Source organism: Glycine max, chromosome 18 (genome assembly GCF_000004515.6).
Source record: "Glycine max cultivar Williams 82 chromosome 18, Glycine_max_v4.0, whole genome shotgun sequence".
NCBI lineage: Eukaryota > Viridiplantae > Streptophyta > Magnoliopsida > Fabales > Fabaceae > Glycine > Glycine max.
This window is the reverse complement of record NC_038254.2, coordinates 225,729-249,428: the sequence shown is the minus strand read 5'-3', so window position 1 is coordinate 249,428 and position 23,700 is coordinate 225,729. Positions and strand designations below refer to the sequence as shown.

Genomic DNA, 23,700 nt, shown 5'->3' with positions numbered 1-23,700 from the left:
ACAAAAATATATTTAACTATTATTACTATTACTATTCTTTCTTTTTTCCACATATAAAAAATAATAGATATTATTTCTGAATAATTTTAAAATTGAAAACAGTGCAAAATCTGTTAAACTAACTTTAATTTAAATGTAATGCTTATTTAAAATTCTAATTATTTATTATAGTGGTTTATTTAATTAAAAGTTACAAGAGAATAAGCAAAGGAGAGAATACATGGTTGCATCTATGATGGAGCACCAAGATAAGTGGCAAGTCGTAAAATGTCGTTGAATATTCCACCAGCTGTGACTTGGGCACCAGCTCCAGGTCCACGAACTATCAGAGGCTGGTTTCTATACCTTCTTGTTGTGAACGCAATAATATTATCTGATCCAGATAATTGTGCAAAGGGATGATCCTTCTTGTATCTTCTCAGTTCTACCACTCCTTTTTCATTACTCACGTCCACCACTCCCACGTATCTCAAGACCTTCAAACATAACATAACATGCTCTTCAAAAACCTAAACATAAACTAATACTACTACTATGCAGTGAAAAAATGCCATTATGACTTATGAGAAATGATAATAACAAAGCCTTTAATTTCTTTTAAGTTATTATAAATTTACAATGCTATTTTGAGTTTCTAATTAGGCGTGTTCATGCAAGAATTGCTCTATTCTCCAAACTCAACAGAAGTCGATCATTATGTTTTTCATGTCATAAAAGATGACTAAACCAAATATATATAAGCTCCCGACTTTTCAAAATGCCACACCTAATATATTATCCCACTTTGAATTTCTTTCAAACATTAAAAGTTTTAAACTAAACAGTTTTGAACATGTAGCTGGCCTTATTTTCTTTTTATCAAAGACAAAGGAGTTTATAACTCTTTTATTAAATAATTTTGATTAGATCATGTGGATGAAGCAATTAATGTAGCTATTTTTTTTTTCCTATAGTAGTTTAATCAGGATTCCAGAATAATGTCTAGTTACTCACTTCTCCAGAACTCTCTGCATCTTTTAATATCTCTGTTAATTCCTCATCAAATTTTGGCAGTTGTTGCATAAACTCTTCAGCTGATGAACTACCCTGCAAGAAATCATCAAGATATTCCTCCTAAGTGTAATAATAGTACACAATAAAACTCAGAACTTTATAATTAATAGAAATTGATTCCTACTCTTAATGGTTCTGGCACAAGATTTTCAACGGGAATATCAGAAAGCTCTAGCTTCAAACCTGATTCCCTTGCAAGAATTATCACCTGTTGAACCACAAGAATTTTAATTTCACTTAATAATCACAACCAAATTAAAGAGGATTGAGTTAATTAAGCATAAAAAACTTTCATGCATAAAAATAATATTAGTTCAAGGTCATGAACCAAAAGTTATCTACTTAAAGCCAATTATCAGCAAGACATTTGAGATTGTTTAAAATATTATTTTGTTTTATTGAACTTGTGTGTTTTGAATATTTCAATGGTTTTCAGAATCTCAAAATTTTAACTAGTCAAAATTGAGCTTCAAACCAAATACATGATAACTTTACATAATACATACGTAAAGCAAATTTGAAATGTAGCTCATGCATAATTTTGAGCCTCAAAATTTAATTTGAACAAATCAAACTTAAAAAAACCATCCACATGATAATTTTGGTTCAATTTAATTACATCCCTACGCATAATTCAAAATCTAAGCATCTCTATCGAAACTCATGAGATATCAACCACAAGAAGACAAGAAGGCACTTAATACTTTATAGACATTACAATACAATGTTGCAGATATACGTTGTACCTTTCTAGCAACATCAATTCCAGACAAGTCATCCCTTGGATCGGGCTCGGTATACCCTGCATCCCTTGCTTCAGCTACCACCTCACTAAAAACCCGGCCATCTTTGAAGTTATTAAAGATGTAACTCAAAGTCCCACTGCAAAATTAGAGGCAGTACCTTAGGTTGTAAGCATAACATCAAATGAACAAAACCTAAAGCCCTAAAGACATCCGTGATCCATGAAGAGATGTTCTTTCATTTTACTTTTCTCCTCGGGGAGCAAAAACTTCATGAGGAAGACTGAGTGTAAAAACAGAAATCAAAATTCTGAGATGTGAGGTTGTCTAATTCACAAAATGAGACAGAAAAATAGTTTCAAAACGAACCTGAAGATACCTTCAATTTGCAATATTCTGTCACCAGTCTCAAGAAGGCCACGTAAAGTGCTGATAATTGGAAGACCAGCCCCAACAGTAGCTTCATAGAAGTAATGTGTGTATGATTGCCTCTGAAGAGCTCTTAATCTCAAATACTGGCCATGGATGCAGAGTGAAGGTGAGAAAGCCGCAAAAGTGGATAATACACACACGAGTTACATTACAAAACAAAAAAGCTGTCTATGCCATAAAAGGTGGATCGTTTTATTTTAATTTACCTCATAAAGTGGTCCTGAATTTGCCTTCTTATTGGGGGTGATCACATGTATTCCTTTGCGCAGCCAGTCCTCGTAATTGCTTGCAATGACGGAGTCGGCTGTGCAGTCCACTAACACAGTGTTTGGTATGAAATGATTTCCATGCACATGTTGAACAATTTTTTCTAAATTAGCCACTTCTCCTTTTTCTTGTCGAAGTTCTCTCCATTTATCTAATTTATGCCCCTGAAATCAGAAATTATAATTCATCGTAATTGAATGAGAACCAAAACAATGTGATCAATAGAGCATAGACAGCCATCTCTATCATCAGCGAAATTTCCTTCTTCAGGAACAAAAACAAACTGAATTAGACATATGATATGGCTCATGTGAAAGTTGGTTTATGCTCAGATACTCACAGAGCTTGAGCCTTAATTGTTGATTAAATGATTGTAGTATGCTGTTATATTGTATTGGAACTGAATGCTCATGAGCTTCTGGGTTAAATCATATCCTTATGGGTAGAGTTGTTTTTCTTTGGGATCAATTATTATGTATACGGTCTCAAATATGATGTCAATTATTTGATGTTGAATTAATAAAAACTGAATAATTTGACTTACGTATCATCTTCAAGGAGCATTAACTTTGAACCCATGATGCCCATTACACGCAAATCAATGTTAAATTCTTCTTTCAGATTTGCAGCCTGCATATTACAAAAATTCGGGATGAACCTCAAGAAACCTTCAAGGGTGTTGACATTCTTAAATGGACCAAGAAACCCCAGTCATGTTGGATGAATATACGTATGAGAACTAGCGTTACTTCATCATTTCAAGTGTCCTATTTAAGTGACTATGCTAGCATAAGGTCATGTTTTACAATACCAAATTACTTAACAACATATCAAAGTACTTTATTATAAAAAACAAAAAACACAAAACAAACATGTAGGAGACTGTCCTCATTAAATTTCATTCTTGGGCATGATATCCTGCACGTGAAAAGTTGCGGAAGAAAAAGACTAATTAAATTTTGCGCAAAAATAGAAGTCAAAATATATAGCGACTAGTTAATTATAAATACATGTAGGTTACTATATTATATCCCAAAAAAATGCAGAAAGATGCAAAATTATCTACAAAAAGTTCACCTGACCTGATCGCATAGCTGGTCAAGCAGTGTGCTTCCAATTAAGCCAGGCCCAATAATGGCCATTGCTATTGTGGTTCTTGAGAGAAAAAATCTGGAATGAACAGCCCGTAAAGCCTTTATAGAATCCTCTCGCTTAACAACTACGGTAATGTTGTACTCAGAACAACCTTTATAGAATCCTCTCGCCTGTTTTCAATTTTAATAACAATTTTGATTTTGACTACACACAAATCAATATGTATATATATATACCAACGTATTGTAAACGAAAAGAGGAGAGTAGAAGGCAAAGCATTCGTTAATTCAATGTCACATTCAAGTTTGATGGATGTACATTTTCTAAGTAGTTTGCATAATTTCATCTTAATTAGTTCATATTATTGCTCTATTTTTTATTTTTTATATAGGAAAGACTGAAAGAGATATCTGAAAAAAAGGTTGTGTAGGATTCTATTGTTTATCTTTTATTGTGATAGATTAAACAATAGTTAGCATCTTTATTAGTTTGCATAATGCCTACAGCACGCACATTTAGATAAACTCTAAATAAGGAGGATTTTGTGTAAATTAATAATTAGCATAAAAGTTGTGTTATTTATACAATAACTCGTATAAGATTGGTAAAAAAAATTAAATTTATTAGTTTTGGCATCCATTATATATTTGACCCTAATCACTATAAAAAGTATAAGATTAAATTTATTAGTTTTGACATCCATCAAAAGTTATTTCTAATTCATCTACGCAAAAGGCATCTCATTCAAATAAATACATGACTGAAATAAAGCGCAAAACAAATAAATTATAACAGCACAACAATAAGTATGATAATACTAACATAAACCATAGTTTCCAGAATCCTGACCTTAGCCAATGCATCGAAAAGGGAGGCACTAACTCCAGGAGTACTTGCCATTTTCTGGCCGACAGCTGCCAAAATACTACAATTTGGAATGATTGCCACCTGAGAGGTGGCTACATAGTTTAGACCGGAATAATATAACAAGCTTTAATTTAATGGGTTTTATATTTCGACAAAATATACAAGCACGTAAAATCTAAAAAGGACACGAGCTGAGTTAGCTAGGAAGCCAAAGAGATCATTGTTTATTGTAATTATTATGTGCACCGGGGTGGGGGAGGATGTTTGGTGCCCCGAACACATCGTTAGATATATCCTTTATCCAGCAATCTGTTAACCAATACCCACGGAAATGACCAAACTTTTGCAAATTGCAATATGTGAGAAATTAATTCAACATTAATGAAATAGATCCCTAATTCACGTTCAGAACTCTTAAATAATATAAGGGTAGATCCTAGGTTCTTAATTATAGAAATTATATCATCGTCCATGCTTCAGCCAACAGTTTTTCAGTCTCAATTATTAATAAATCATGACGTTTGCTTTCTTTTTCCATACCATGTTAAGTGGCCTATATTTAGAATATTTATATTGCTTAGTCTGAATCTAATTAATGATGCAAACAAAGTTAGAAATAAGGAAAAGCTATATGATATCAATCTTCAGCTTTATAACCTTAAACAATCCTCAAATATGATAAGTCTTCTTGAATCATGATATCACGTCAGTAATGAACAGAGGAATTTGATTGCAATCAAATTGAAATTGGCATGTGGTTGTATCAGAGCTAGATTTGACACCTGAGAAAGACGGTCAGCATCCAAAGCGCCATGAAATACAGACTGCAACGCCTCAGCAACAGCTTTTACTTCTTTTTCAGGCACAGCAAAGCACACAGAATGCTCACTACTAGCCTACAAAGTTCATTACCATAGCAGATTCGTATATATAACTATGGAAAATTAGGCATAAGAACAACAAAAGATAGTGATTGCACCTGAGATATCATAATAACATTAGCTCCAACATCTTTTACTGCACCAAAAATAGCGCTAGCTGTACCTGGAACACCAGCCATTCCGGTTCTGCAAAAAGAACAACTTTAGAGACTACAACTTTGAGGAGACAAACACAAAATGACTGCAATTCATGACTCACCCCTCTACATTTACAAGTGCCAAGTTGTCTATTGTTGTAAAGCCTTTGACATAATTTTTGAATATCTGCTTATCTTCATCACCAATAATGGAAGGGTGGCAAATCTTTGTTCCAGAAGAAGAGAGGTTGAAAACATTCCTTATTATAATGGGAATGCCATATCTAATAACTGGAATTATTGTGCGTGGATGCAAGACATTGGCACCAAAATAAGACTGCGAAAGAGGTAGTTTGAAAGTTAGTCTCCTGAATTTTATTGTCACAACTAGCTTTGACACTTTCCAGAATCAACTTACCATTTCCCATGCTTCTTGATAAGACAGTGTCTTCAAAATCACAGCATCACCAACTGCAGAATATATCTATACTAAATTAAACCCACACTAAGGCTGTAGAAGTGTAGAACATAAAACAAAGCAAAAGCATCATCACATAACAAACCTTTTCTAGGATCTGCACTATACACACCATCAACATCTAATGTCGTCTATCACCACTGTTTCAAATCTCTCTGCCCGTATGCATTTGAGACTGAGAGGTTATATATCCTCCTAATTCTTATTGGGTTACTGGCCTAAAGATATCTATTGATTCAAATATAACATTACTATATAATTCATACTTACAATACTTTTTGGTTAAATCTTCTTTTTCCAAGTCACAATCTAGCGAGCATATTAGATTAAAAATTGTTTAATATTTAAAAAATAGAAACTATTTTGATATTTAAACAATTTATTAAAAATGTATACTTTCTTTAAAAACAAGTTAAAGAGTTATAATGAAAAAAATATGAAATTAAAAGTACATATTCGACATCGTGAAAATACATGTATTTAAAATAATTATACATTATTATCAGTGTAAAATAGTTTTACACGTTCCATCAATAAAAAATAACTATTAATGTAATTTTTTAAAAATTATTAAAACAATAATAAATTTAACATATATAATAATTTGTGATTAAATATATGTAAAATTACTTTATCCCATCAATGTATAATCTATTTTTTAATTTATATTTAAATATTTAGTATTTTAAAATAATTAAATCATTAAAGAGAATAAATAAAAAAATTTAACATATACTAGCATCCATTAAGTTGGTACTAACAGCCATAGAAGTTGATTATGATACAAAATAATTTATTAAATCTTTTACATAAACATACTCTTAAAAATTTATAGTCGAACACAAAAAAATTATAATAAACGTGTGAAATTTATACTCTGAACAAATTACACTTTTCTTGAGCATTAAAGCCTTTGAGTATGTCAAGATAATTGATAAAAAAATATTTAATTGTGAAATTTAATACACAATTTCAGTTATATATTAAAAATAGACATTTTCAAATTACAATGCATAACGTAAAAAAGAAAATTTATTATTTTAAGGACAAAATTACCTTTGAACTCGCTTAATTAAAATTCAAACCACCAAATTCTATCTCAATACATATCCACTTAACTGACTCAAGACATTTGCGATATCAAATCCAACTATCCTAAGTATTCATACAGTTACACGTACATTTCAATTGTTGTCTGTTTGCTTTGAAAAATCTTTCGTGAAGCCCATCTCGACACGACACTACAATTCAACCCAACATGTTTTCTTCTTGGTCGAATAAAAAACTAATTAGTTTTTATGTTATTATCTTATTTCTTATCTTGAATAGTTTAGGAGAAAGCCGAAGAAGAAAAATACCATGAGTTCAATCTCCTTTTTGCTAACAAAAATTATCGTTTTAATAATTTAATATTTGTGGATAAAAAAAGGCTTAACTTTCTTATTTTGAACAGAATCATATCAAACAGCTCTCGTCCTATCATAGTAATTATTATTTCATCCTTATCTTTCTAATGAGTATACATCGTCAAAGAACTTCATTAAATTAAACTAGTCGTCTTTATGATGTTTTCAATGATAAGAGACAAGGATTGAATTTAACGTCTTAAGTTCAATCTGCAACTAAGGAAATAATAAAATTGTATAAATGTATTTAAATATCTGTCAATAACTAATAAGAGTAACATAAGTGCCAGAGAAGAAGTATGCTTTTTATAAGCAAAATTTGTTTACAAAACAAAGTGCAAGGGATTGTACTCTAATAATAGACCGTCATATGAAAGTTACTTTAATTTTTTCATTGAATAACTAAAAGAGTTAGATTTAATTGCAATTCAACTCCTCTTGTATTATAAATGTATGACTTTAGTTCTCTGAAGTTGGTATTCTCATTATGTAAATTAGTCCGTGATCCAGATATTCGCATATGTAACCTGAAAATTACAAATAATAATACGTATGGACTATATAGTTATACTATTATACAATATTATTATTTCTTAAATTTAAAAACTTAAATGAATGAGATAAAAAGTAATGTAAGATAAAAAAAAGTGAATTATGAATACTTACAAATTAACTTTGATGATGATGCAAAAGAAAAAACAAATATTATATACCAAAACAAAAATAATAAAGTTTTTAAATATCATAAATGTATAATTTTAAATCTTCATGTTCTAATAATATTAAATGATAATTTTTTATTCTTTAAGTGTTACATTCATAAATATATAATTTTAATCTTTTTATCGATCAATATTTACTAATATAACAAATGAATTGATATCACATGACTTGACACTTATATATGATAATCAACATAACATCATCTAACATAATGGTTAATTTGACATGTGTGATCTGGTGTCAAGTTTTATAATTATTTAATTTTAATTATTTTGAATTTCATGATTATGTAATTTTAATACTAAATTTTAATTTGGTGCCCTTGCTTTATAGACAAATGTTAAATATATTTATTACGGTATTTTTTAGTATCAAAGTATTTTATAAATACTTATATATTATTAATTACATTTAATATTAAATATACATATTTTAATAAATATTCCCACAATTACTTTTTATAAGACTTTTTTTTCCAAAAAAACTTGTTCTTTTTTAAGAGACTTAATTAATTAACAATTTTTTTAGCTAATAAAAATCAAATCCTATAGAAACTCTCTTCGCTTTTACTAAGATCAGAGAGAATATGTATCAATTAGGTTTGAAACAATTATGTGAGAGAAAGATAATTTATTTTTAAAAATTAAGGATAATTTGAAAATAACATTACAAATTATTTACAAATTTAATATTATTAATTAAAGTAATCAGTCTCTTAAAAGATATAAATGAGTTAAAAGGATTTTGTAAAATGAGATTGAGAGAGTATATTTAATAAATATTATTATAAACATTGAACGTAGTAAATATTTATTATGTTTATTAATATATATATATATATATACGATAAGACTCTCATTGCATTACTCTTCCATGCATTCATTCTAATATAAATACTCTTTTCTCAAGAAGTTGGTGGACTTCATTTTCTTAACACGCATTTGATATATCTTTATGTCCTTTAAATATCAAATGAACCGTTTAAATGTAACTGAATATTAAAAAATATATATTTTATTTTCAAAATTCAAATACAATCTTAATATGTAAAATATATATTCTCTTATATTTTTAATATTAACTTAAACTGAATATTAAAAGTAATTCTAAATATTTATTTTATCTTTAATATTCAAATAAGTTTTTAACATTCATCTAATACATTCTCTTATACTTTTAATATCAAAATTGAGTTTTTTAAATCTATATTTTTAATATCATTAGTTCTAATTTTAATATTTTTTTAAGAGTTGAATGTCTATGTATTATCATCCAACCATACAAATTATCATTTAAATTATTTTAAGATAAATGTTTTTAAAATCAATAAATTTAAGTTATAATTGATTGAATGTTTGTGTAAATTTTTTTACAATATATATAACTCTTTTTCTCTTTTTTAAAACAACTTATCAATAACTGTTTAAAAGAAATATATATCAATAACAGGATCTTTCCAAGCAAAAGGTTAACCGGATCACACAATCCTGACAGCGCGAAAAGTCTAAAGTAAGAAACAAGATAATAAGAAAGAGACAGGTGTCAAGAGATGAACGGCCCAAGGTGAGGCGTTATGGAGATTTGTGATACATCCAACCTGGACATGATTCTATACGAATACGTACCAAGATCATATTGCTGACTCAATACATATCAAAATGTTCTCACTACTGCAATCCTATCTGAATCATTCATCATCTTCTTAAAAGTTAAAAAGGCCAAGGTCCTGAATCTCACAGAGACAGAGAGAATGAGTACGGTGGGAGAAGGGAAGGTGAGTAGTAATGGTCATGGATGTTGCAAATCAGGGCCAGGCTATGCTTCCCCACTGGAAGCCATTTCTGGTCCCAGAGAGTCTCTCATTTATGTAACCTCTGTCTACACAGGTACTACCTCTCTACATCTTTTCTTTTTCCTTACTTCTGAATCTCTGGAACATTCGCACTTTAGTTTATCACATATCACATGGTCAAATATCCTTCTTTTTTTTTTTTGTACTATAGTAGTGGACTGAACTGAACTTTGGTCAGTTAATTAAATTATTCGCTAGCTCAGAGTTTCATATATATATCTTTTATGATTATAATATATTAATATTAATCAGTTGGAACTTTGGGTAATTTCTTTAAGTGTGCTACTTTGTGATTTAGTTGTTGATTAATGATTGAATACAATACAGGGACCGGAATAGAGAAGCCAGACTATTTGGCGACAGTGGATGTGGATCCAAACTCTCCAACTTATTCCAAAGTCATCCATAGGCTTCCTGTTCCTTATTTAGGTGACGAATTGCATCACACAGGCTGGAATTCATGCAGCTCTTGCCATGGAGACCCCTCAGCAGACCGACGATTTCTCATCGTACCTGCACTCGTGTGTGTAATCCTTACCTTCCCTCAACTCAACTATATAAATCTAAAAGGACATTTCATTCATACTTTTATAAAGTTTATCAGAAAGAGAGTATATATAATCACACGGGTTAATATATCAATATGAAACCGAAAAACTTGGAAACATCAAAGAATGTGTCAAAAGAATAATAATGTTACAACAAGCTGGCCAAAATCTTACTTGTGCCCCTGTCATGGTGATTTTTTTTCTGTCTTCTCCATTTTCCCCTAACAAATATATGTTTTGCCCACTTTGTGTATTGCAAGAACTCTAAAGAAAGATATCTATCAACTTTATTCTAGTTACTTTTTTTTTTCTTTCCTCCATTTTTAAATTACCTAATACAGTCTACTTTTTTATTTTATTTTATTTTATCATATATCAGATCAGGTCGAGTATATGTGGTTGATGTGAAAACAAATCCAAGGGCTCCATCTTTGCACAAAGTTGTCGAGCCTGCCGATATCATACAGAAGACTGGATTAGCTTATCCACACACATCTCACTGCCTTGCTTCTGGTGATATAATGATCTCGTGTCTTGGAGATAAAGATGGAAATGCTGCAGGAAATGGATTTCTTCTTCTTGATTCTGAGTTTAATGTGAAGGGAAGGTACTCATCTAGAAGCCAGAGTTTTGTAAAACTGTTAACACAGAATCGTTTAATAATTGCTTGTGCGTTGAACATTACACGTGTTACATCATTGGCCAGAAACAATTCTATTTGAAACTACTTACGTAGTTAGTATTTCGATATCTAATTTTCTAATTATATTATATTGTATCCTACTTCACATTGATTAGGTGGGAGAAACCGGGTCACAGCCCACTATTTGGGTATGACTTTTGGTACCAACCACGTCACAATACCATGATTAGCACATCATGGGGTGCTCCTAGTGCTTTTACAAAAGGTTTTAACTTACAGCATCTCTCTGATGGATTATACGGGAGGCATCTCCATGTATATAGCTGGCCTGGGGGCGAACTGAGACAAACAATGGACCTTGGTGATTCAGGGCTTATACCCTTAGAGGTAAGTTGTTAACATAATCCGGGTAGATGTTTAAGATGCATTTATTTTATCCTTTTAACTTTGTGTATTTGAAGCCTGTTTATTACCCGTGTGATTTAACTATGACTGTACTAAGTACTTTCCCCCTTTCCTCTCGCTTGTGGTAATTGTGAACCAATTTGCAAAATTGCAATATTTTATAACTGATGTACCCTAAATGCAGATAAGGTTTTTGCATGATCCTGCTAAAGATACAGGTTTTGTCGGCAGTGCATTGACAAGTAACATGATACGATTTTTTAAGACCCAAGATGAATCATGGAGCCATGAGGTATATCAAAAGGATATTTAATATCTATTCTGTTTTGGTCAGTATATGTACTTCAACCAAGGTGTATGTATATATCAATGATACTTATAGACTAAGCTTACTTTTGCAGGTTGCCATATCAGTGAAACCATTGAAAGTGCAAAACTGGATTCTTCCTGAAATGCCTGGGCTTATAACTGATTTTCTGATTTCTCTTGATGATCGGTTTCTGTATTTTGTAAACTGGCTTCATGGGGATATAAGGCAGTATAACATCGAGGACGTTAAAAATCCTAAACTGACTGGACAAGTATGGGTTGGTGGACTTATCCAGAAAGGAAGCCCTGTAGTAGCTATAACTGATGATGGTGAAACATGGCAAGCTGAAGTTCCAGAGATTCAGGTTATTGCAATTTGAAGTTCCCTACAGTAACTTATTGCATAATACATGTCATAAATTAATTAGTTATTGGAAAAATACAAACAAATTCGTCAAAATAGAAGTCAAGGTTTTTGGCTCAGTAGAGTGAATTGAAAATGGAGGGGAGTGAAATGTTACTTCTAATAATAATGCTTAGTAGTCATTGACTTTAAAGAGCAAAATTACACTTAATATGCCTACACGAATGATTTCTTAGCAAAGCATGCCAAGTGAATTGATTGATTCTTCTACACATTTTGATTGACAACCATAGGACTACACTTGCACTCTAGTTTTGATTCTGTTTATCAAAATTTTACTCAGTTTGTAAACATGCAAAGGTAGTTCAGCAGCCACTTCATGTTCATCTTTTGTATTGTCTTCATGTAGTTAGTCAATATGTCCAACTGAGCAATGGCATCTGCCCACGTATGCATGCAGACTCTTGTTTTATTGGAACACCAATATTATTATATCTGATGCATGGATTTATTCTTTTGACATTCAAGGGTATCTATCTCGTCAGTGGCTGATGTTAACATTCCTTTTTCAGGGAAACAAGTTGAGAGGGGGCCCTCAGATGATTCAATTGAGTTTAGATGGGAAGCGGCTCTATGCTACCAACTCACTATTTAGTACTTGGGACAAACAATTTTATCCAGAGCTTGTCCAGAAAGGCTCCCACATAATACAGATTGATGTTGATACTGAGAAAGGTGGACTGAAAATCAACCCCAACTTCTTTGTGGACTTTGGAACTGAGCCTGATGGTCCTTCTCTTGCCCATGAGATGAGATATCCTGGTGGTGACTGTACTTCAGATATATGGATTTAAACATACGTGTCATTATTTCCCTTTAATAAACGGATCTGTCATATGGTTGTAATGAGCTACTATGCTATAAATAATGCTCTTGTGAATCTTCAACTTTTTGAAGACAGTTTGCAATTGCATAAATATATTAAGCTCATCTTAGAAACCTCTTTGTCTAGTGTTGTATTTCTACCTTTGTGGTTACAATCAACTTATTAATACGTGTGTGAACAAATTGGTCCATGCCCGTTTAATCCAGATAAAAACCAATTAGAGAAGGGGGAGAGAAATAAGCGATATTACTATTTAACAACAGTACTTATCCTACTACTATAATTTGTAGACAATTTAAAAGTTCTAACAGCATGTTCTTTTTCTTTGCGCCAGCTAGGTGAATTATATAAGTATTGCATAACTTTATTTTTTGGATGATCCTTGAAGCTGAACATGTACTAATTTCTGTCTACGGTTATGCATTAATTATTGCCATGTTAGAATTTTTCTGTGCTATGAAATGTCATCTTCAAACTTATAATATTATTTGTAAGTATAAAAAATGAAGAGAGGAAAAAAATAATTTGGAAACACACTAATTAAAAATCAATATTAGTAGCAATCTTGGCGAATGTTCATTGAGTGCAGTGTGGAATAAGTTGGTTTGATATTGACATGAATGGGATTGAAGTTTTGTCCTCGTTTCATTATTACTGAGAAGAAATCGAAAAGAATAAGCATTTAATTGTATTTAAACTTCGTTGACTGATAAAGATAAGTGGAAAATGTGCCCCGAGCCTTCAAATCCTTGTTTATAGTAGTAATTTGGTAAACGATACCTACAATTACACCTCATAACGTGATAAAATCGAAGAACTTAAGGATCATTCTTTCTAATACTCTCATCTTAATATTCTTTTTACGACTACAATTTACTAAAAATTACAAATTTTAATGAGTCTCACAATTAAATTAGGAAAGAGTGACAAGACATTCAAACACAGAATGGTTCCATAGCCGAATGCAATCAAGATGAGCTACTGATGGAATCAGAAATAAGCCAAAGGTTTCTGGAGGAGTACATTTCCAAAGTGGCTCTCGAGAGAGATAAAGCAGTATGTAATGGTGGCGCCCTCGGTGATGCTTACAGCAAAAGTGAAGGGTGTCTTCCTCCCCCATCAAACCCTCCAAACAGAGGCTGCTCCAAATATTATGTTGTAGGGGTCTGACTCTTGACTAATGATAGGATGGGCCTAGAGAGGCCCAAATAGGTAGCTTTTAAAGAGCAGATAATTTAGATAATTATCCTTTTGAAATTAAAATAAAACTAACTAATATCAAAAGGATGACATCTAAATTACCTACTCTTTAAAAGCCACCTATTTGTCTCTCTAGCCCATCCTATCAACTATATCTTTTAAGATTGTTGAATTCACATATAATCTGTCTGTTGTCAGTTGCAGTTCTGACTTTTTCTTTTCTGCAGCTTCATATAAAAACCCTTGGATTCACTTATAATCTTTCTGTTGTTATCGGAGCTTTGGAATTTAAAATTATAGGACAAATTTCCTGTTACTTCTCTCATTTCATGATCATTCTTTGATTCCTTAATATCTGCTACGGGGTTTAGCTCTAGCAATGCATTACATCCAATCAAAATAGGTACCACAACAACAACAACAACAAAACATTATCCTACTGGGAATCAAATCAAAATAAATACAAATGAGAAAATTATATATATTTGCATTACCAACTAGAAAATACATTTGACCAAGAAAACCAAGCCCACTATAAGCAGAGAGAGAAGTATAGCTTGAAATGAGGGGCAAGATTCTCTCCTGACCATACGGTTTCTACAACCATTACCAAAACTCATCCGACATGAATGATCAACCCATCGCCACCCTTCCAACAGCCCCCTTTTCATGCATGGGCAATCACGAGCAAATAAACCGAGGATAGTTTGACTGGTGAAGGAAGAAAATACTAATACTACTTGTATGCAAGCTTCCATACTTCACGAACATTAGATGAACCATCTGTGATTTCAGCAACCAGGCTACTAGTCATGACACCTGTACAAATAAAGGGCAATTATGATACCATGAGAACAGTACATTGTCTGGTAAAAGAAAAGAAAAATAAACTGGCATCAAATTTCATAAGGATGAAATTATATTCTTTATAGTTCACATTGCATAAACGTGACCAAGCATTTTATGACTCCCATCTGGCATGGAACACATGGTTCTGTAATTAAGGTTCCAGCTAACAGGTAGGACAATTATTGTTGTGTGTGTGTGTGTCAATAGCTTATAGTGGAGAACAAATATGTTAAAAGGATCAGTATGTTTATGTTATTACTACAAAGTTGTTTGCATATCAAGGGTATCACTTTTTATTATGCAACTTCTAAGCACATAACATACAGCGAATCAGAATAACAATCCAGCATGAATATAATTGCATATGTCAGTACTAGCTCACCCTGGTTCTGTAATTAAGGTTCCAGCTAACAGGTAGGACGATTATCGTTGTGTGTGTGTGTGTCAATAGCTTATAGTGGAGAACAAATATGTTAAAAGGATCAGTATGTTTATGTTATTACTACAAAGTTGTTTGCATATCAAGGGTATCACTTTTTATTATGCAACTTCTAAGCACATAACATACAGCGAATCAGAATAACAATCCAGCATGAATATAATTGCATATGTCAGTACTAGCTCACCATGGTTCTGTAATTAAGGTTCCAGCTAACAGGTAGGACAATTATCGTTGTGTGTGTGTGTGTCAATAGCTTATAGTGGAGAACAAATATGTTAAAAGGATCAGTATGTTTATGTTATTACTACAAAGTTGTTTGCATATCAAGGGTATCACTTTTTATTATGCAACTTCTAAGCACATAACATACAGCGAATCAGAATAACAATCCAGCATGAATATAATTGCATATGTCAGTACTAGCTCACCATCCTTCTCTACCACAGACAGAAACCGCCGAGTTCCACCACCTACTCCAAAATAATACTTCTTTGCTGCCATATACACTACTCCATCAGGATGTTGCAAGCACTGTGTATTAAACACTTCAATAGATAAGCAAACCAATATTTTTATAATTAAAAATATACATTATAATACACAGATAAATGTACTAATTTAAAATGCAATGAATCAACATAGAAATAAAATTTTGCTCTTGTCTATGAACAAAAAAATACCTTCTTGATAAGATTATAGAGATTTTGGAGACTGTTGATTGAGTAAACTGTCTCTGCCATAAGAATAAAGTCATAACCATCACCTTGATTATGTTTTGCATCTGTAGTAACATGAGGGAGCAGTTTATCAATTCCACTCCAGTCGCCAGCAAAAAAGCGAACTTCTGCCTCGTCACAAATTGTCGAGTTGGATGATGATGGTTGAGATTCTCCAGAAAGATTTGCTTTTAAATTAGGAATTGTGAGGCAACGTAGGACCTCAGCATTGAAGTCTTGAAAATGTACAGCAGCTGCCCCCTAAAGCAACCATAATAAGCACATTATTATATATTTCAAAGTTAAGGATCTAAAGCAAAGCCAATGAACCATAGTTTCACCTCAAGAAATGCAAAGATTCCGGGCAGTCCATGACCACATCCTACCTGAAAATCAAATATTGAAAGCTTGAAACTGAGATAGACGGACAGCTTTTCTACTACAATTTATATATATATGTGTGTGTGTGTATGTGTGTCTCAGTTTCAGTAAATGCAAGATCAGGATCCTTTGAATATGACTTTTCTATCAACTGACGTGCTATGGAGCAGGTAAGAAGACCCACACACATTGGTGATGTTAATGTCCATGTTAAGTGTAGTGGAAAATATTGATAAGAAACCGTTTCAAATGTGCTGTGCAAGATGCAGGCACGTGGTTCATGCAATGTGTATCTTCTTTCTATGTGAACAATTATGCCCGACATTCCACTCTAACAGCTATATCAACAATTGCACACCTTTGGCTGTGCAAGTTCTGAATGCAATTTTATCTCCGGTATAAAAAGAACATTTGTCCTCATACCACTATATATAAACTACATCTATCCATACTAGCTACTGTGCTTCCATGTATGAATTTAGATTTTCTACTCAAACCCAATTCCAATAAGTTATACTACTAAACAGCCCGTCATTTATCAGTCAATCATACAGACAAATACAAAATCAGCAGGAAAAAGAGAGGCCCACCTCTAATACTCGCTTCCCAGCAAATGAGATAAGCCCATTTTTTATATCTGAACGAAGGGCTTTAATTAGATCAAGTGAACCTTCCCACAGCTTAAGTCCTCCTAGACCAAAGGAAACCAAAGTTGCAGCAACTGATTTAGTCATGAACGAGATGGGAATGGGTGAATAAACAGAAAATGGCAGCACCTTCATATTTCCCGGGAACTAAATCGGAGTTGGACAAACCAAAAACTTGCTGGGTATTCACCCGCCCCTGAGAATTGTTGTCCATAAAAACAATATAAAGGATAAAACTAAACAATAATCTCAATTCAAATAATGAAAAAATTCGAAGACAAAGAAAGAAGCATTACCTTTAACAAAATAACTCCATCTAAATTTACAGAGTCCACGTTGTGTTTGAGGGATGAAGGAACCTAATTAGGAAGGAATATTGAAAACGGCAGTGTTTGAAAGAAGAATGATGAATGGCGAAGGAATAATACCTCAGAAGCGAGGACTTCAACGCAGGGAGGAGGAGGTATAGGAGGAACTTGTTGCGCAGCATCGTCGAAGATTCCGAAGGCGGAAGCGGAGGAAGAGAATAACTGAAACGTTTCCGAACTCGGTTTCTGAGCATTGCCCTGCCACAGCAAAATAAGTTAAAAGGATTGAATTGAGGTGAAAGTGAAGAACAAGGAGTCACTCGTTGAGACCTCAGAGTTCGCAGCCGCCGCCATTTTTTCACACTTCTTCCTCCTCTCGCTAACGTTTTTTTTTTTTTTTTCACTCTCCTTTTTCTCTGGTTTTTAAACAACTATTTTTCCTCCGAAGTCCAGAGTTTGTCTTTGCCTTTTGGGCTTTGAGAATGTTTTCAAAGCTCATAAATGAATTTTGGGTCGGGCTGCTCCACGTGAACTTAAAAACGTTTGTAAAATTGGTTTTGTGTTTCTGATTCTTTTAATTTTCTTTTTATTAGTTTTTTTCCATAAATTTTGTCGTTAAATTATAATGACCTGATATTGATATTCATTTTCCAATTACAAAATTTCATTATGACAATATATGTTGTTTTATAGTTTTTTGACAGTTTTAATTATCAGATATTGATCAATTAGAACATTTAACTATGACAATAAATATTTGTTTTGTAAGTTTTTTGTCCTATATAAAAGTCATTGCATTACATTAAATGATAATGATATTTAATTTCGAACCAATATAGAATAAATAACAGTCTTGATGACTTTGATTTTTGTAATATTTTGAAGTAATAATTTATGCGTTTATTTTATAATTTTAAGTAAGAGGCACATTTGCTATAAAAAAAAAAAAGAAAGAAGAAATAAGAGGTACATTTTATAACTCACACATTTTCATTGGTGAGTGAATAATTCTGAATACTGATGTTTATAATAGAGGCAATAAAAGACATGTTGCAATCGAGGAAGAAATTATTGCAAAATTTATGTTCACTCAATAAAGAGTTAATACATTTGCCTATATAACAAAACATTTTTATAATAATATTTTGATATAATTTATAATTTAAAATATTTATTATAAATCTAAGATATAATTTTATATTAAAATATTTATTTATTATGAATTTTAACTATAATATAATTTATATATCACCAATATTTAATTAGTTATAAATTGTAATTATGTAAAACAAAATAAATACAGGCTAAAGTTCTTGGTAATTATTATCTACAATCATTTTAAGGCAATATATGTCATAAGATGATAAAATGTTTATTTGTTAATATTATTAATAAAATAAAGAATATTTTAAAATTTGAATTTGTAAAAGCAAAAATTTTTAAAATGAAAAACTAAAACTAAATTATATTTATTGAAATTAAAAGTCTTAATTATCAATTTAATCCCTAAATTTTTAAAAAGTTCCATTTGATTTTCAAATTCTTAAAAATGAATCAATTTGATCTTCAAAATTTTAAAAGGTTAAATTTACTTCTCAAATTCTTAAAAAGAATCAATTTGATCCCAAGATTTGAAAGACTTGAGCACCAGATTGAATTATTTAAAAAAATAAAAATCAAATTGATTTATTTATAAAAAAATTAAAAAGTAAATTAAATAATATAAAAATGAAATTAATAATACATCTGATTCCTCTTTCTTACTTTTGTTAAGCGGAAGGAGTGAATGGAGTAACTTTGACTAGGTGACATTGTTTTCGGAAAGGAAATTGGACTGCGTGACCCTTTATAGAAAAAAAAGACTATTGAGTCAATTAATGGTGGAATGGGACCTTGATTGCAGGCGGTGATACGGGGCTTGGAATCAAATGGGGTCTACTTCTTTTATGACTCTGACTGTGACTATGTCTAAACGTTATAACTGGAAATTTCATCAACCTCACATGCATCCCATGCCCATGTCTTTCAATACCAGTTACACTGTCGGCACGCCAAACAAATTCTAGCAACTCAATCAGTTTTAAGATAATAATAAAATTAACTAGCCATCCCCAGGACTGTTATTTGCTTGGTTTGATGGCATCAGACCATACTACTTTTGTTGCTTGTCTGTCTTTCTTTTCACAAGTTACAAACATTTTTCTTCACTTCTTTGTAGGCCAAGAACAAACCAAAATCAAAAGTAAACCAGAAAAGCAAGAACACCAAAAAAATAAAAATAAAAGTGTCACAAGGGATTCTCTGAAGGTAACGATATTGCACTATAACATGATATGTCTTCCTTTTAGCTTTAATTTTGTGAAAATGTATACTTATAATGGTCTTCATCTGCAAAACCAATGCTAGGATCTCTCCCACTCCTCATTTCTTCCCTCACCTTCTCTATCCTTTCAACCATTCCTTTTACTGCTAAATCAAACGCATCTGTAAAGCAATCTAACTTTGACCTAGGATCTGCATAGATAATATTTGGAACCAGCTTTATGACCTCCTCTCTCATTGCAAACACCTCACCCTCCGGAATTCCCCGCAACACCTGCTCCACATTGACATTCCATTGTTTTACATCCTTCACTGGTATATACACAGAGTACTTAGTCCTATTCTTCGGTAAATGCCACTTGTACTGCGAATAAGCAGTACCTGGATGAAAGAAAACGGGAACACAACCAGCCAACATGGAATCAAAAATGGACCTTCTGGTGTATGAGTCACCCGGAGGCTGCAAACAGAACACAGAACTTCCAAACACCTTTATAACACTGATGGGGTCGTCACATCTCTGAACACCATAGCTGCAATCAACGAATTTGCAAACACTCGAAGCTCGACACTGGTCTATAATCTTACCCCTGATAGAACCTTCAAGCTCAGGCCTTGGAGCTCCCGTGAAAGTGAACAAGTATGGCCGCTTTTGATGTCTGATTTTTCTCTGCCACTGGAAAACATGAGTGTCCTCTGATGGGTGGAAAGAAGTTGGGTAGGGTATTGCATAGTCATTATTCCACGAACTTGCTTCAACTGCTAACATGGACATGTTCATGGATTCGGGTAGAAACCTGAACTTACTACCCCAATAGGACTCATCATCGTATTGTCTCCTGAAATCCCAAGCAATCCTCCCTGAAACAAGGAAATGGTCTCTACCCCGCATTTTCTTCCACTCGGGTCTTTTTGCAAGCCATTGAAGAAGATCACGACCAGAGGAATCTCTCTCGGTAAGATTAGAGAGCCAAAGGAAACGGCTAACATCAAGACCAGCATAGAAGGGGACAAAAATGGCAGAGGCGAGGGAGGAATCGTTGGTCAAGCAGGCGTATTGGCTCATCCTGTTGTGAAAAATAACCTCCAACAAGAACTGGTTGGTGGCATAGCAAGTGTTGTTGGAGAAAAGACCTTGAGAGTTAGGAATCTGAGGGCCTAAACCCATGTTAAGCATGTAAGGACACATGTTGGGTTTGTCAGTGCCTCTAGTAAGGAACTGGCAATTCTTAAGAAAGTAATTGTTGAAGCGGGAGGGGAGTTGGTGAATGTAAACATAGCGGCCAATGCAGGAATCTGTGACACTTATGGTCTTGGATGGCTTCACTAAGAAAGGGAGGTTGGGACCATGAAAGGATAACAGCAAAGAGGAGAAGAGAAAGGACAAGAAAATTGCAAAGCAGAGATGATGATTATCGTAGCAACTTGGAGAGATCACGCACCACTTTTCCATTATTGAAGCTTAGCCTCTGATTCTCATCATTTTTGAATTTAAAGACTCACGGAATTGCAAACGTCCGTTACCTTGTCGGCGCCAATACGTGCCTCTTCCATCGCTTATTTGTTTCGACTTCTCTTCTCACCATGCATGTCATCTCCAATAGTTATACCTAGATTGTTAACTTATATTTTTATTTTTATTTAATCCTTATTTGTTATATTTAAAAACATTCTTAAATCAACTTCTATAAGTACAATTGTTACCGTTTAATTCTTAATCATGTCACGCTTGGACGCCATTTCTAATAGTCCTACATGGTTGCTTATAGAGTATTACAATGTGGTTACTTATAGAGTTGCTTGCAAATAAGATACATTTAACAAAAAATTGTCGATAGAATATATGATATGGCATTTCTTATACAATGTTGTTTAACTATTTTTTATCAATAAAAAATACTTTCCAAACCAACAATTAGCATAAATACAATGAGAAATTAATTTAAACAAAAACTTTAGTAATTTTCATATTGGAATAAATTTTTGTACAAAATTCTTAAATTTATATGATATTATAAGATATGTAAATTTTAAATATAAACAACTCATTTAAATAATCATACATTATAGGTGGGTTTTATATATCAAGAATGATAAAATTTACAAATATTTTATTTCAAAGAAATTAAATGAACGTTTAGAATCAAATAACTTATTTTATTTGTTTGTATAGTGAAAAGTGGACAAAGGATGATAATTTATATATTGTATAAGAATACACTATTGGAGGAAAAATGTAATCAGAAATAATAATGATATTAATGATTAAATCAAATAAGAGCTTCAATCAAATATTAGGCTTTGGAATAGAAGAGAATTTCGAATAAACTTTCTCTACGAATAAGAAAGTTATAAGTAATGTAACTATAAATTTCATGAAGAGTCCAATCTTAGTTCAGGATGAACGCTAGTAAAAATGGTATTTTCAATAGTGAACAAATGACTGAAATGAGTAACACGTAACAACTCAACATTTAACCTTTTGGGCCATGGACTTTGCAGATTATGGTCAATAATTCTTTGTGTCCTCATTATTATATTAAGACGTGTATTTTAAACACTTGAGTTTCCTCTTCAAAAATGATACAATTTACCAATTCATGATTCGATGTAATCAAATAAAACTTTTCATATGTCATTTATATATTGTTTGAAGGAAATTTCATGATTATAATATACTTTTACAAAGATAGAATTTTACTAAACAAGTGCATCATGAAGTAAAAAATTTATAACTACAAAATTATCAATAAGGTGATGCTAATGAGATATATGGAAATGAATGCGTAAAAACTAAGGGTAGCAATTTGTTTGTTGCAACACCATATTCATGGTCTTAGGTTCGAGACATGACAAAACCTTCAAAAATCAAAACCAAACCAATAACACAACAACAATCATATAATAATTTCTCTAATTGTTGAGGCCGAAAAAGAGGAGGTTGTACCTGATGGCTCAAAAACTTGGGGTTTTAATAAAATAAAATAGAATAGAAAGTTACTATTTCCACTCTCCCACTCTTCTCACACACTTCTCTATTCATTTTGTTTTCCAAAAATATCATCTTTTTTAAAAAAAAAAATACATTCCCCCTTTAATAATTTTAGGAAAAAACTTGTGATTAAAGACATAGTGACAAAACTTGAAGATCCAACCGTGACACTCCTTTTTCTTTGGGACACTTGCTCCTCTTTGCATATATAGAGAACTTAATATCAAATGACACCTTTTTGTCTAATGCTATATAAAATTTGGTTCTAGAAAATCCACAATGAAAGATATAATGACAAAACTTGAAAATCCCACTGTGAGAATGGTTAGACTTTAAGGGTCGGGTGGTGGTGTGGATAAGAATACTTTAATCAAAGTAATTGCTAAGACAACTCGATAAGAAATTGTATAATGTGATGGTTAAAATAAAAATAACATCCAATTCTAACCAACAAAGAATCCAGGAAGAAATTGCTTACATGTTAATAGGGAAATGTATTTTTCAAAAGAGAACATTTTTAGAAAACAAATTGAAAAGGAAAGGAAAAATAGCAAATGCCGAAAAAAGAAAAAAAAACTCGTTGACAAAAAACAACTTGACACAAAAAATGATTAAAAAAACTTGGGGCTGGCGGGAGAGAGAGAGAGAAGTTGGGCCTTCATATGGCCCTTTCCTTTTCTTGAAATGGCAGTTAGGTTTTGAAGACCCCACGTTACAGTGGGAACTGATAGTCCAAGTCAAAATCACGGAGAAA

The 23,700-nt window shown here is 32.2% G+C and overlaps 3 protein-coding genes and 1 pseudogene across 4 annotated transcripts; 1 reads left to right on the top strand and 3 right to left on the bottom strand.

Annotated features, from left to right (window-relative positions):
* Window positions 1–118: 118 nt before the first annotated feature.
* LOC100788259 (bifunctional aspartokinase/homoserine dehydrogenase 2, chloroplastic-like) lies at window positions 119–6,720 on the bottom strand (annotated as a pseudogene).
* A 2,957-nt stretch (window positions 6,721–9,677) lies between these two features.
* On the top strand, window positions 9,678–13,202 carry LOC100794235 (selenium-binding protein 1). Its single transcript, XM_003552322.5, has 7 exons — window positions 9,678–9,968; window positions 10,262–10,457; window positions 10,862–11,089; window positions 11,281–11,512; window positions 11,715–11,822; window positions 11,932–12,204; window positions 12,776–13,202. Exons 1-7 carry the CDS (start codon window positions 9,833–9,835, stop codon window positions 13,055–13,057), a joined length of 1,455 nt encoding a protein of 484 aa, XP_003552370.1. The 5' UTR covers window positions 9,678–9,832; the 3' UTR covers window positions 13,058–13,202.
* Window positions 13,203–14,756: 1,554 nt separating this feature from the next.
* LOC100790201 (histidine protein methyltransferase 1 homolog) lies at window positions 14,757–18,117 on the bottom strand. 2 transcript variants are annotated; one of them, XM_003552233.5, is made up of 9 exons: window positions 17,963–18,117; window positions 17,753–17,890; window positions 17,621–17,683; window positions 17,454–17,520; window positions 17,268–17,368; window positions 16,638–16,682; window positions 16,261–16,557; window positions 16,009–16,111; window positions 14,757–15,108 (listed from the first exon to the last, which is right to left on the bottom strand). In XM_003552233.5, exons 1-9 carry the CDS (start codon window positions 17,984–17,986, stop codon window positions 15,026–15,028), a joined length of 921 nt encoding a protein of 306 aa, XP_003552281.1. In that variant the 5' UTR covers window positions 17,987–18,117; the 3' UTR covers window positions 14,757–15,025. The 2 variants fall into 2 exon arrangements, with proteins under 2 accessions (XP_003552281.1, XP_006601885.1); XM_006601822.3 differs by having other exon boundaries at window positions 17,753–17,878; window positions 17,963–18,094.
* Window positions 18,118–19,221: 1,104 nt separating this feature from the next.
* On the bottom strand, window positions 19,222–21,563 carry LOC100787715 (probable xyloglucan galactosyltransferase GT14). The gene has a single exon (XM_003552725.5). The coding sequence runs from the start codon at window positions 21,405–21,407 to the stop codon at window positions 19,983–19,985; it is 1,425 nt and encodes a 474-aa protein (XP_003552773.1). The 5' UTR covers window positions 21,408–21,563; the 3' UTR covers window positions 19,222–19,982.
* Window positions 21,564–23,700: the final 2,137 nt, after the last annotated feature.